Genomic DNA, 15853 nt, shown 5'->3' with positions numbered 1-15853 from the left:
TTTGCCCACAAATATGCAGTCAATTCACTTTACGGTATATTCTGTGAAGCGCTTTGGGACGTCCTCCTGACGTGAAAAGCGATATATCAAATGCAAGGATTATTATACCAAGATTTCATCAAACAGTCCTTCTCTTACAGTATCTATCAAATGCAAGTATTATTACAGTAGTAGTAGCCATACACTGAGCACTTTTACAGTGAGCTGTCATTCAGTTCTTTGATACACAATAGGATCAATTACATAGACTGTTACAATATGGAAACAGGCCATTTGGCTCAAGTAGTCCATGCTGATATTTATAATCCACATCAGCCTCCGCCTTCTAATTCCCTCTCCTATACATTCTTTTCCATTTTTGTGAATGCTTTCAGTTGTAAATTGGGCAAATCTGTGTAATCAAATGTCTTCATCTTTGTGATTCATCAACTTGGTTTTATGTAATAAATTGTTGATACCTGTTTAAAGTATGAGGAATGCCAGACAAGGTAGTCGGTCTTTTATTTGGAAGCATGCAGATTCCTTCTCAGGAAATAGTAAACTGCCAGAAATGCTTCATTGGAAAAGGTCACCCTATTGAGTCTTATCCAGATGGAAATTACTCATTGGGTTTCCATGATGATGCCTTTACAAATCAGATCAATGGGAATAATAATTCCACTAAGGGAGGAGATGTTTCTGTGACTTTTTTCATAGGAAATATGGAAAGGAGTTTTAGATTAGAATAAAAATAATTTATCTTTCCTACTCCATCGTGTTCCCTTTAAAGCTATTCATAACCTCCAGGCTCGACTATGCAAACTCCCTGCGTCGGCCTCTCCAACTCCTCCCTCCATAGACTGCAGATCATCCAGAACTCTGCAGCACATGTCCTCTCCCACACCAGGCTCCTTGACCCTGTCACCTCCATCCTCGCCCGACTCCACTGGTTTCCCATCACACTGAGGATACAATTCAAGATCCTGATCCTCACCTTCAAAGCCCTCCATGGCCTCGCTTCCCCTCACCTCTGTGACCTCCTAATCCCCTACCAATCTGCCAATTACCTCCGCTCAGTGAGCTCTGGCCTTGCCTTCCCCAACATTGGCGGGCAGGACATCTGCTAGTCTGCCCCCACCCTCTGTAAGTCCGTCCCACAGCCCCTCCCTTGCCTCCTTCAAGACCTATCTCAAGACCCTCCTCTTCGACCGTGCTTTCGATCACCCTGCTTCCCTCCCTTGCCCTCCACGCTCCCTAATCCCGACCCCCAGCTCGGGTCCGAAACACTTGACTGTCCAGTGCCTTGGGACATCCTCCCGATATGAAGGTGCTATACAAATGTAATTTTGTTGTTGTGGTTTGAATCTATCCCAACAGCTAGCAAATCATATGTCATTTTTCTAAGTAAAATGCAACTTTATAAGGATTGCGAGACAACCCGGTCACAATTTGTTGGAAAGAAGTGTCTGGTCCTTAGAGCACTGCAAAAAGTATAGTTGTAAACAGTAGCAAGTTCCCTTTGTAGGTGGCATATACATGGGAAACTCTGTCTGGTTTGGGTACTCTTAAGCATGGTGATGAGTTTTTGTAAAATTTTGCTTCCCCAACATTGAAAGAGCTTACAAAATATTATTTGCCCTTTGTTGGCGGTGCTTTTAGTGTTTACAGCATTGAAGAGCCCCCTGGTACTGCATAATTCATTGCCATTCCTTGATTTCTCCCCAGATCTTATAATTGTTGGTCAAGTTTTTAGTTTGACACTTTTTGATTTCAGTTTTCAAAATATATACATTGTTCTGTCTTTTGATGTGAAAGTCACCACTGTGTAGAAGTTGCTGTCTTATTTCTTTGGTAGTGTTTTAACAACTGGAGTGTTTTTAGACAACTACTGCATTTTGAAATATTCTTTTTTTTTAATTCTAGTAGTTGCTGGAATTGTAATTTTTTTTTGGTTTATGTTATTTCTTTATGGGTTTTTCTCTGCACAGATGTTGTGAAAATTAGAATTTGTAATGGGGAAAAGCGCATGTGTTCTATTGCCTGTCTTCCTCCATTTTAATTTTTGTAATACATTTATGTATTTTGTAAAAACAGCAGAACTCATTTTATTATGGTATGTAATCGTCTGAACCTTGCAAATGGATAAGTATCATGCAATGTTTAAACCTCTTTGCTCTGTCTCTATTAACACCTCTCTATAACCCTTTATATAGCCCTTGAATTACAGCATATCTGCATATGTCGCTGTGTATATTTTCTTGGGCTGCTTCCAATTTTTCCTCCATGAGTTCAAACTTTTCTTGGCATCCTACCTGCTTGGGTACATTTTTGACCTCTGATTCTCTCACTCATTAATCTATTGCTGCTACCGAAGGCTTAGTTGGACATGAAAGTGTACTTTGGTGTTTCATGCACGTGTGATTGTACATACAAATTTGATGTGTTTTTGTAAATGAAACATAAATGGGTCACCTGACTTACTGCCAAGCTTGAGTTCTCTCATTTTTGTCACTGGGAATTGCTGCTCCACATGAAGTGGGCAAAAGAAAACCTGAAATTACAATTCATGCATTGGATGTTATGGTTCCACGTGGGAATTCTGTGCCTGCCACACTGACTCAAAATAAATGGCTAGGGAATTGCATGTGCAAGAATGTCAGACAAGAATGGGTTTGAACTTTGAGCTACTGTTAAAGAGCCCACTGATGCTGACTTCTAGGTTCACTCATGAAGCACAGCTACTTGGCTAAGGTACTGGAGAGCAGCCAGCATTTGTGGAATAATACTCTTGTATACGTCACAGCTTTCTATAATGGAAGGAGGAAAATTGTCTCAAAAGAATCAATAGCATATTCCTGCCTATAATGCTCACGTGATGTGTTTTCACTTGAAAATAAAAGTTGGAATTCCATTCTGGGTGTGTCTAATTTACTTTTTTTTAAAATGCTAAGATTATTTTTGAATGTTCACAGGGTAATTGTAAAAGATTTTTCAGTATTAGGAAGTTCTTGGTTTGGGATCAATTCTATATTAAGACCACATTGTGTTTGTTTTACTATGAATAATCTTCCCCCACACACCCTTAACAAAGTTGCTCTTATGACAAAGATTGAGCAATACTTGTAAAATTGTGCTGTTTGAAAATTTGCTGCAAAGTGGGTCTCTTGGTATTGAAGCAATTTCCTCTGATGGTTCCTTCTTGTCTTTTGGCTTAATTACAGCAAGAAATTACTATCAGAAAGCAGAGGCAGTTTTGGAACAGCTAACTACATTAGAGGAAATGTCTGTAGTAAAGGTGCAAAGCACTAAAGAGACCCAGTTGCAACATCAGGGCTACTTCAAGTGCACCAAATATTGGGCAAAGCAACATTTTAAGTGGTTTACCAGAAGTTGGTGAAATTGATTCTGTTTTTTTACAATCAGTTTTTTTATTAAAAGAATAATTGAATTTATGACCTAATCACGGCACTTAAGTAAAAGGCTGCTGGGAGAGACAGATTTATATTGTTCCCCCCCATTCCCCTGTTTTTCATATCTGGTTTTGTCTCTTTTCCTGCTCCTTATTTATGTTGGAAGTTTCAAACTAAAGTCCTCCAAACATCCTGCACAATATGATCTGCTCTCTTTAGTAAGGATTTGTGGATTGCCCTGTAGAGGAAACTGGAACAGATCCAAGTATAGCTCAGTTCGTTGATGCTACAGTAACTAAGACAAATCAAATCTATCTGCACCAGCACTCAGTATACATGGAGTAGTTGCACTGTTCCAGATAGAGGCTAACCATCCACCAATAGGATTCCAAATAATAATTGAAGTGATTTCTCTTCTATTACATGTTTTCCCAGAACAACAAGCCACTATATTTAGTCTTTTCCTCCCGCTCTCACTCGGTTACCTGTGGAGTACCCCAAGGATCCATCCTTGGCCTCCTCCTCTTCCTAATCTATGTGCTCCCTCTTGGGGATGTCATCCGCAGACATGGGGTACACTTCCACATTTATACGGCCGACCCCCAACTCTATTTTGTCACCTCACTTAGCGACCTCCCAGTCCCCTGATGTTTTGTCAGCCTGCCCGTCAGACATCAAGAGCTGGATGAGCACAAATTTTCTTCAGCTAAATGTTGACAAAACGGAAGCCATACTCTTTGGCTCTCGTCAAAGTCTAAAATCACATGGTTCTCACCTCCTGACCTCCCCCTAAAACTCTGAACCCGTACGCAACCTAAGCGTCAGGTTCAATTATCCTTCCTCCCCCACATCCGGTCCCTCACCAGCACCGCTTTCTTCCACCTCCAACGCATCGCCCATCTCCGCCAATACCTCACTCCAAAAACCACTGAAACTCTGGTCCATGCCTTTGTCACCTCTCGGCTGGACTATTCTAACGCCCTCCTCGCCGGTCTCCCCTCCACTACCATCCATGAAATCCAGGTCATCCAAAACTGCCGCCCGCATTCTCACCCGCACCAAATTCCGCGCCCCGATCACCCCAGTCCTTGCCAGACTGCACTGACTGCCTATCCCAGAGAGGATCAACTTCAAGATCCACACTCTTGTCTTCAAATCCCTCCATTCCTCTGCAACCCCCTACCTCTTTGACCTCTCTCCTCACAACAGTGCCCGTTGCCTTCGCTCCACCGGGTCTGGCCCCCTCCTTGTCCCTGAATCCTCCGCTCCACCATCTGCGGCCGTGCTTTTAATCACTACGCCCCGAGGCTCTGGAATTCCCTTCCTCACTCCCTTCGCCTCGCCCCCTCTCTTCCTATTTTCTGGTCTCAACTGAAGACCTTTCTTTTCGACCGCGCCTTTGGTCACCTTCCTCCCCCTCCCCCTTGCTCGGCCCCGGGATACTGTGAAGTGCTCCGAGACGCTGTCCGGCATGGAAGGTGCTGTATAAATCCAAATTGTTGTTGTTGATGTTAATAATCTTTTTTTGACAAGCTGTTTTTCAACGTTACTCCACAGGTATCTAGTTTTTTTATATACCTGCAGATGTCTAGCAAAATACTGTAATACTGTTTTTTTTCTCTTGAATACAAATATGAGTCATGACTCCAGTGAGCCAAACAAAAGCTAAAATGTGGTTATTAGAATTAATGTACTGGGAAGTTCGGCTCATATAATTGTGGTTTTGCTCAAATGTTTTCAGCAGCTTATGAGGAGTACATTAAAATTCCAATTGAAACATTGTCAGAGTCACAGGAAGCCAGCACTATACCTCTTCTAGAAGAAGCTAACACATTGTTCCTTAGTCATGTGAAGCTAGGATATGCTTTTTATGAGTGTAACTAATCCTTATTTTTGAAACCAAGGATCTAGCTGAACATCTTGTTTCCTCACTTGGCGCCGGCTTTAGCAAAATGAAATTTTATAGCGAGTTTGAACAACCTGGAACTGACATTTTTTTATTTGAATCCCCTAATGGTAGAGAAATAAATCCATTCTATGATTGCTTCAGCCAACAGGAAGTGTCGTACAGGGGCAACCATACACTTTTCACCTAAGGTTCAGATCTAGTAGTTGTGAATGGATGATGGATTGTAAATTAGTAATGGTCCATTACAGCAGGAATGTTTAAACCAATTACCGTTGACTTGTTAATGATGGTTGTCTTTGTCCAGCCTGGGTTCCCAACATTCCCAGGGTTTCTTCCTATGTAACAATTCTGCCCTCCTCTCTAATTCTGTAAATTTGCATTCCGGCAGTGCAGGCTTCATCATAAAGAGAGGCTGGAGCTAACAACAGGTTACAAGTCTGCACCTCTGTAAATGTTTTATATATTTGGAATGAGAAACTTTAAAAAAAGTTTTTGAATAATTGGCTTTTAAATCAACACTTTGTTAGGAACAGGAGTAGGCCATTCAACTCATCGAGATTGTTCCACCAATTTTAGATTTTAGCAGATCCTTTAATCCCAATGTTGGAGTTGAAATCAATATTGTGCCATGTAAGAAACTGCAGATGGTAACTCTGTTATCAACAGACTCTAGTTTTAGAATTAAGATTACTCAGACTTATTCATCCATTCTTTGTATGATTTACAAATGTAAATTTGTGTTATTTTTCAGTGCTTGTTTCACATGGTAATTTTTTATAGAGAATTACAAGACGTCAATCATTAATGGCAGAAAATTATTTTTTGTCTGCTGAAGCATCTTCCTTGTTTGCTTGACGTAGATCTATATACAAAGTCAAATGTGTATCATGTGGAAAAGCAGAGATGAGACAGGTTATCAGTATGATAGCTTGCTAAGACCTTCCAAGTGTTATTATTGAGATTTTATAACAGAAATCAAGCTGAATTTCTAGTTTTGATTGCGAATGAAAGCTTTTCCTTTTTATCCCAATTGAATTGAACAGTGATAATGAGGGAACCACACATAGTACAGGAATCGTGTGCATCAGTAGCACTGCTAAGCTTTCTTTTCATTACTTGGCAGTGTACTCTGAGCTGACTCCACCCTTCCCGATGTACAAATCATACTCGCACTCTTCACCAAAATACAAAACTGCATATCCTACAGAAAGTTGTGGTTTAAAATCCAGTGTCACTGCGACGACCATAACCTTCACTTTGTTTCTGACAGTTCGCACCTTTAGTAAAAGGAAAACCTGGCTTCCTTTCTGCGGGCTCCATCCAGAGAAAAAATTCTGCTTTAAAGAATTCCAATACAATAAACTGGCCAGTTCCTTTAGTAGAAGCAATTGCTTATAATTCTATGATGTTGTACAGCACATGAAAGAAATACCTGTTGAATTTTAAACTAAATTTAACTTGTCAGCCTGACTCAGTTGGTAGCACTCTCGCCTCTAAGTCAGAAGGTTATGGGTTCAAGTCTCATGTTGGACATTCAGATCATCATCTAGGCTGATACTCACATCCAATGCTGTGGAAGTGCTTCATCGTTGGAAGGAATGTCCTTCAGTTGAGTTGTTAAACCGAAGTCCTGTCTTCCTGTTCATGTGAATCTTAAAGATCATATGGCACTTTTCGAAAAGAGAAGGGAGATTCAACCAGTGTCGTGGTCAACAATCGCTTAGTTAAAATTGGTAATTCACTTCATGGCTGTCATTGCTGTGCACAAACTGACTGCACACTCATGTATTTTACCTTAAAACATTTTGAAGCATTTCAAGATGTTTCGATAACATAATAGGGCGCTACAGTAAAACTCACATAAGGCGTATCAGTCGGGAACGTAACATTTAATATGACTCGTGCAGAGTTTGAGTTGAAGACAAACTGTATAAGTCATGTATAAGTCATAGAATTCTTTAAAGCAGAATTTAAATCCAATTTAATCAATAATCTACGTTAAATAAGGTAGAAATTAAGCAGCCTGTTAAACAGCTTCTGTGCTTGGACTTCCCTCATTGTCAGAGGAAGGTGCTTTCTTTCCAACAATAATATAAACAAGCCAAGAGTTTGTACTCTTGAAACTTTCTTGCCAAACTTTGGGAAAAAAATCATGACTTATGTTTTGAAAGCAAAGAAAACTATTTGAAAATCATTTATGCTGATAAATATATATCAAAAAACAATGAAAGGTTTTAAATTTACATTGATAACATGTAGCTACTGTGAAGCAGCTCAGAGCTAATTGTTCTTAACCAAGATTAGCAAGAGTGAACGGAACCCAGGAAAATAACCACGTTTCACAGTGTACCAAAGAATATCTTTTAATTATTTCCACTATAAACAAGCTGGCACTTTTATGGTTTTGTTTAAAATATTCATAAATCAATTTGATTTGTCTAAACTTTGGTTTTCTATACTTTTGAACAGGATATAATCCTCCTCTTGAATAAAAAAACATTGTTGTTATATTTTCCTGCTCAATCGTAGATTTCTTTTAAATGACAGAACAGCAACAATTTGCATTTGTATCAACCTTTATGTGGGGCAGCATCTTTGAGTGCTTCCCCAGTGTCTCAGAACACAGAAATTACCAAAGTAAGACTTGAGTCTGATTGATAAATAATATATTAACATAATTTTGAAGTCTCTTCCCCCCCCTCAGTTTACAGAAAATGCTCTGAAATTCCTGGAAGTGGAGAACAACAACAAACTATTTGTTGCTGACGTTCTGTATCCCAAATGTGTTGAACGATGTGTGGCTTCTCAATTGGGTCCAATTCCAGAAAAAATATTTTCCTTCCACTTCTTATTGTTTATTCCAAGTACTTTTAACCAGACACATCTGTGCAGACCCCTCTGTGTCAAAGTGAAAGTGCAGCCTTTTCTTTTGGGAAATCTGATAGAAATCGCATTTCGCCCATAAAATACAGTTAATCCACTTTTCAGTATATTCTGTGAAGCGCTTTGAGATGTCTCAATATCGTGATAAGGCTCTATATCAAATGCAAGAGTTATTAAGTATGAATGTCATACTTACTATAAATTATTTTCATAGGACAATCAGGGAAGCTGCCTTTCAATAGGTACAAGAGGAGACAGAGGTTTGTTTGGAGGGCTGGGGGCTAATAAATAAAACTTCATGAATTAAGCGCTAACATTGTTTTCCTACTGAAGAAGATTCATCTGCAACCCTAGAAAAGTGATCTCAAAAATGGCCTTTCTGGCACTGGCAAATACAGTATCATAAACATTTCTAATCTAACAGAACTGCTGCTTTTCTGGTTTGTTTATCGACTCTTACATTTCCTTTATGTTGTAATTTATTCAATAATCATTGTGTGTTGCTCTTAAAACGTTTCCTTTGCATTATTGAGCAGATATAACTGCTTTTTGTTTTTCATTGCATCATTTTTAAAAAAATAACACTGACTTGGCTCAGAAATATTTTATTTGTTTTCTCAGTTGCTGTCCTAGAGTTGCTGGACTGTGACTCCACATCCACTGGCAGTATTCTGATTCTGAACGTATTTAACTTTGACACTGGAGATTGAGTAGATATTTTGGCTGTAGTGAGAGAGGGCAACAAAGTCGAGTTGTATCCTGTACTCACTTGTGTACACGCAGGTGCAGTTTTCAACAGGGACACTGGATTGAGGTCAGGAGTGGGAAGTCTGGCCCATGGTTTTAGAGGCCAATAATTGCCCTTGCTGCTTCCCCAACTGAAATACTCAGCACAGATCAGGGTATTGTAAGCAATGCAGAATTCAATGAAAAGGGAAAATAAGACAACTTTCAGAATTGATAAAATACAATTTGTTTTGTTTTCAAAAAACACAGACTTTCAACTCGTAGGGTGAATTATTTCATACTCATTGCGGATTGAGCAATCCTGAGCCACTCTTGTCTATAAACCATACTAACACAAAGGCTTCTCCTGTGTTTAAATTTCTATGATTTGCTGACAAAGCCTTTGGGACAAACTATCAGCAATTGTTAATGGTGCTGCTTAAACTTTTACTTTTACACCTTGTGGAGAGTTACAGTACTTCCTTGACAACCTCAGGAACCCACATATTCAGAGACTGAAATTGTGTGCCCAACAAATTAAAGTATATATGTTGTATATGTATGTAATATTATTAAAGATACGTAAATCCATTCTGCTGAAACTAGAATTCTTTGACTTCTGACTATGACCATGACTAGATTGGGATTGACATATGGCCTAAAGACTTGTTTAATGTTAAAATGACTCCAGAGCAATTCCGTGTAAACATAGACCATAATTGCAGAATCTCTTTTCAAAGCAAAAGGCACGTTTCAGGCAATGACAGGATACTGGTTAGTGTAGCTGCTGACCTTGAGATATACTCCCAGGGAGCTATGATGTCTTCCAAACTGCTGCAATCTGACTGGAGGGTCAAAGGAATGCAAGGCAACTGGAAAAAAAATATAGTGGATTTCAGCTACTGTGAAGCTTAATGGTTTTGTGATTAGTAAATTTCATTTAGTGCCCATGTCGCTATGCTTTTATAAATAACATTCCCTGTAAAAGTTCAACATCAAAATCAATGCCAGTTTGTAACTTATTACACATTCAAGCCATGACCTGCTCTGCCTTCTCTCACCTCCGTAACATCACCTGACTCCGCCACTACCTCACCCCTCAGGCCGCTGAAACTCTTGTTCATGCCTTCATTACCTCCAGGCTCGACTATGCAAGTGCCCTGCTTGTCAGCCTTCCCAACTCCTCCCTCCACAGGCTGCAGATAATCCAGAACTCTGCAGCCCGTGTCCTCTCCCGCACCAAACTCCGTGACCCCATCTCCCTCACTCTCACCCGACTCTACTGGCTCCCTATCCTTCAGAGAATCCAGTTCAAGATCCTGGTCCTCATCTACAAAGCCCTCCATGGCCTCACCCCACCCTACATCTGCGACCTCCTAACCCCCTACCAACCCGCCCGCTCCCTCCGCTCAGCCGGCTCTGGCCTGCTCCACGTCCCCCAACCCACCCACCCCACCTTGGCGGGAGAGCCTTCAGCCATTCTGCCCCCAACCTCTGGAATTCCATCCCACAGTCACTCCGCCTCAACCCCTCCTTAGCCTCCTTCAAGTCCTGCCTCAAGACCCTCCTCTTCGACCATGCCATCGGCCACCCCCCTTCACCTCCCTTCCCCTACCTGACCCCAGCTTGGGTCTGAAATGCTGTACACTGTCCAGCGCCTTGGGACATTCTCCCGACGTGAAAGGCGCTATATAAATGTAATCTTGTTGTTGTTGTTAGGATCTGCCTAACAACGTTATTTTCACCAAAACTTTGCCAAGCTGAAAGCTAGGAGATCACATCTTTATGGAGTAAAGAATTCAGCGAGTAAAAGTAACAGGCTGGATACTGGTGATTCCTTAAGCTTTAAGTGAGTTGCAGTAGGAAACTTATTTGTGTATTTTTCCTGTAGAATTTTTTATTGACTTTGCCAATCTTAGATTGGCAGATGTTTATTTAATATATCAAATTCTTGATTTTCAAATGTCAATTTATGTTTGTTACAGTCTAGATGAAAATATTTTTAATGTACCTTGTTTGTAAAGTAACTTTCATCTGTGAATCAAAGTTGTGTAAACGTGAAGTTCCTTTTACACTGGCATCCTAATTGCCAACCTCATTGCATTAGCAGTGCTGAGCACATAAAAGGGAGACCAGTTACAATGGAAACTTACTTAATTTTATAGTGCTGTGTTTCCTTTCAAACAGTAGGTCAAGTGCTTTTTTTTAAATAAAAAAACATTTGTGGCAAGCATTCAGGAGGAAGAGGAGGAGGAAAACCTTATGCAATTAAGAATAATATATCAGAATAGAGCCACAATAGACTTGTAAAAGGGTTGTGAAAACAGTTAAACAGCAGCCAGAGCTCATTCCACATATTCAAAATGACAAGCCTAAACTTTAATTATGGAGGTTTGTTTTGTCATGTTAGGATTTGCACTCCTGGTAATATTTGTCACTATAATGTGAATTGTATATTGTCCTTTGTCCTTGTCCTGAACATGTTTACAATATAATTTACATTTATATTACTGTTTTCATGTTGGGGTGGGGTGGGCGGGACGGCGGGGAGTGCCTTAAAGTACTTAACACTGCTGGGTAGCCTCCCGAGCTGGGGTGGAAGCTGAGGGGGATGAGGAGAGGAAAGATGTCCGAAAAAGCACATTGAAACACCATTCAAACCTGATAACCTATACTGGAGTAACTTGTTTATACATTTTCTTGTTTTTCAATTGTAATTTACACAGTTATGATTCACTGCTCTTCACAGCTGTTATCCAGATCCAGTATTGCGTTAATATGTTTAAGAATTTTTTTAAACGTATCAGTGGTTTGAATTATTGCGGGAACTTTTATTGAAGATTAATGTTGATCCAACTTCAAGAATATTTTAATTTGCTTATTACAATCCATTAGGAAAGTTGAAAACTTCTCAACTTGTTTTGTTTCTCAGACCCTTGGGGATCGCGACTTGCCTCGAGTTTTGAGCCAGCTACTGCCTAAAATCAAATCCCATGGAGATAGAAGTGATGTTGACTACAGCCCTGAAGATATACTGGTTCTGTTGGTTTACATCTACTCTGTAATTGGAGAGCTCAAGTCCAACAGCATGCTGGATAAAGTAGAGAGCGAGGTGAAGAAGGCCTTGGTGCAGGCTATGAACGATGAACCAAGTTTATCTCAACTGCTTCAAGAAATAATAGGTGAGTTTAAACTGCATGGGAAGGTCCACTCATACAATGAAATCACAACAAGGAAACCTAGATTTACTGATTAGGCTCCACAGCAGCATTTTCATAAGGCACAGAGGTTGTTTTTGAAGCCATCCAAAGATTGAAACTGTTAACAAAGATTTCCATTGGTGCAACTCTCCCAAAGAAAGCAGGCAGATGAGAAAGGTGACTCACTAACTGGGGGCAAAACATTAATAGGAACGAAATTACATTAGAAACAGTAATGTATAAAAGACCAAAAGGCTCAAGCAAAACATATCAAGGACAGTGATCAACAGTTAAATAATGGGCTCAATAAGATAGCATTTTTTTTAGAAACGTTTACAGTTATGTGTAACCATAAATTTTCAGAATTATAAATCTTACTGCCATTCCCTTTTAATCTACTGATTAGATGTTGCCTGGAAGCACATATTAGGTGCTTTGAATTTGACATCTATGGCAGAAATTTCACCTAGTTTTAGTCTTTAAGACCTGAGTGCCTTAAAATATAAGATCGTGCAGAATTATGGAAAATTCTTAAATTCAATCCTAATTTGGAAGCCATTACTTTTTAAGAACTGTAGAAATCCGGCTTCCAAACTAAATCTAAATTGAAGAATTTTGTACAATTGTATGGAATCTTAAATTTTGAAACAAAATGGTTTTGCAGACTAACATAAAGTGGAAGTGAGTTTCTCCCGGTGTCTGTACACATATTGGCTGCTGCATTTGCTTACAAAAAAAAGTCTCTGCACATAATTCTGTGAAGCACTTCAAGATGTTTCAACAACATATATATCTTTAAAAAATTATCTTTTCAGTTATTGATTGTTCACATCTTTTCACTGTGGGAAGGAGCTGCTGATCATGTTGCCTTTTCTCTTACAGCAGGTAGCTGTGGTCTGCCTCAATAAACCCTTTTCTTCCTCAGGCTGCATTTTCACTAAAAAACAAGGATTTGAGGGCAAAGGTTAATCCCATCAGTTACCAGCTTTTTGTCCACCTGTCATCAGATGGAGAGCCCACTGCTGACATTTGTGTTTTTTCATTGCCTTTTTAATTCATTCCAAGTCTCTTTCAGTATTCATTGAACAGCATTTCACATCGTGGAGTACCAGCCTGGAGGGCTCATTCTTACTGCAGATTGTTTTGTCGTGTTTGCAGATTATTTAGTGAATCTCCTGCCCATTTTGTAAACTCCTTTTCACTGAGTACGAATAAAAACACAAGAACAACATTACACAATGAGCTTCATGCTGCTACTATGCAGAAATAACAGCTCCTAATACAATGCATGTCAGTAGGAGGGGGAAGAGCACAATGCTGATTGATTTTCACAATTAGGTTGTTATCTGTAAACAAGCGATTTTCACTTTTATTTCACTCAAAGCAAATAGCTTTTTACTGTAATGTCAGTATTTGAAAATATAAACATTGTTTTGAAAACAGCCTTTTTTTATGATGTTAAGTAAAGAGTTTCCAAGTCTTATACTTCTAGGATAGTTGTTAACTGTTCTTCTCTCAAACCAGTGATGTTTCATTCTGATGGAGTCAATCATGATAAAGCATTACTGCTCAAAACTACAGTTTGCTTTTTGGCAGAGGCAAACTCAGTGGAAAATAATGCAGAAAGGGAGACAGAGATATCTTTACCCATTTATGACCTGGAGCTTTTTCAATAGTGGTTACAGAAAGAATGACTGCTTTGGCAGTGTGTCTGAAACGGGATTTTCAAAGTTGGCACGCCTGACAATTGCACAATGCACCAGGGATAAGTGGTTGAAGCTGAGTGCAGCAGTGTAATTTAATATAATTGAAGTCAGGTTTATATGTACAAGTGTCAGTGTAAGGTAAGAGAGGCACTTGATTATTGACCCTTCCTGGTGGCAAATAGTATGCAATCAAAGGTGCCAGCAGTAAAGTAAAGCTGCAGCTGTTGGGAATGCTGTTTCCACAACCTGCGCACACGTGTTTATAGTTAATGTTTGTCATACATGACTTGGAGAGATTCCCCCAAATGTTTATTGGCTGCAGATTTTCAACGAGCTTCCTTCACAGGGTACTTTGATTGTAAGAGATGTCCCTTAAGGCCAATGTAGGTCTTCAACCTAGAATTTGTGGCTAAAGGCTACAGAAACAGAAAATACAGAGATTGTTGGATACTGTTTCTATACAAGTGCACCTTTGTTGTCAAGTTGCTTAATTCACCTACAAATACATAGTCATTTCACTTCACAGTGAAATCCTGTGAAGCCCTATGAGATTTTTTTGACAATGATAAGTTGCTATATTAAAGGCAAGGATTATTACATCAGAGAAAAAAAAACTTGGTCCAAATGTTATTGAGCAATCTTTATACTTCCTGTGAGGAATTATCTTTTCCTTGAGAATAGGCCCCCATATTTAATTTGAAAAAAAGCAATATCTTGATCATTATCAATAAATATCAAACTTTTTACAATTTAGAAATATTTGTATTTTTCAGAAAAATAAAAAAAGGATAAACCACATCAATAACTTGCATTCATGTAGCACCCTTCACAAAGGGTAACGTCTTGTAGAGTTTTACCAATTTGAAGTTGGATGCTGAGCAGTATAGGTGACCATAGGTAGGGAGAAGTTTTTAAGGTGGGTGATCAACATTTAACCATGGGAGGGGTAAGAGGGAGGGAGTTCCAGAAGTTAGGGGTATAGATTCTGAAAGCTAGGTGATTCTGAAAGCCAAGTGGCATAGAAATGGGTGGGTTTGCACTGAAAGTCTGTAAGATTGCTGAGCAGAATGGGCAAGCCGAGAAGTGGAGTAGGAGAAGATCAGGGGATTCTAGGGCTTGAAGGGATTTAAGGAGTGAAGATGTTGAAATCAATTTGCTTGGAAACTGATGGGCAGTTGAAGGTTGATGCGGTTGAGGATTTAGGTGGCAAGAGTTCGGGGTCAGGTTAGCCTTAGAAGTACATTATTCCATTAATATATATTTCCAAAGCAGGAATAAATATTTTTGGTTGAGGAACNTTTTTTTTAATGGTGAAGAAAGTTTAAAAATCCACAGAAGTACACTTAAGCAACATTAGTTTCAAAATAATATAATAAAAAGATCAAAGTGACCACATCAAAGAAGTAGCCACTTTCATGGGATGAATCAGATTTAAATTGATCTCTCATTCTTACCCTGAGGCCCAACCAGATACAGTAATACGTATTCTAACTGCTATATTTGTGTAACAGCCTAAGTGAGTGAAAAAGAGAACAGCAGGTTGTTGATCTGTAATAACCTCCTTTGTCGTGTTTAAATGGAACAGTATTTACAGGAGGGAGTGGTTTAAAGCTTAAAATTTCCTTCCACATAAACTTTTTTTTCTTCTCCAATTTTTTCCGCCCCCTTCTTCTGCTTCTGAAAACAGTTCTGTGGAGATTTAAACTTTCTTCAACATATATCTTTCACTGATATATGGTTCCCACTGATAACTCATTCAAGAGGCATACTTTAGGTGATCCTAAAACCCTGAAGGTTTGCAGGTATCGCAACCAAGCTCAGTCCAGGCACTGTTCGAAAAGAGAAGGGAGTGGTGTCCTGGCTGACAATCCTCCAGATAAAATTGGTTATTCACTTCATGGCTGTTTGTGGGACATTGCTCTACACAAATTGGCTGCAATATTTCACAACAAATGCCGTCACTACACAGTAAAATCACTGTTATTGTCATTTCCTGCAGTACGCAGGAAGTGATGTCAGCAGCCAGATCGCATTCTCTGC

General features: G+C 39.4%; 1 protein-coding gene across 1 annotated transcript in view; it reads left to right on the top strand.

The window, feature by feature from the left end:
- The window catches only part of scfd2 (sec1 family domain containing 2), a 168532-nt gene that overhangs the window by 65919 nt on the left and 86760 nt on the right, over positions 1–15853 (top strand). The window contains exon 5 of the mRNA XM_007892741.2: positions 11840–12089. Coding sequence (XP_007890932.1) covers positions 11840–12089 — 250 coding nt within the window. The remainder of the gene's footprint in view (positions 1–11839; positions 12090–15853) is intronic.

Source organism: Callorhinchus milii, unplaced genomic scaffold, assembly GCF_018977255.1.
Source record: "Callorhinchus milii isolate IMCB2004 unplaced genomic scaffold, IMCB_Cmil_1.0 Scaffold1, whole genome shotgun sequence".
In the NCBI taxonomy this organism is placed as follows: Eukaryota; Metazoa; Chordata; class Chondrichthyes; order Chimaeriformes; family Callorhinchidae; genus Callorhinchus; species Callorhinchus milii.
This window is presented reverse-complemented; position numbering and strand designations above follow the sequence as displayed.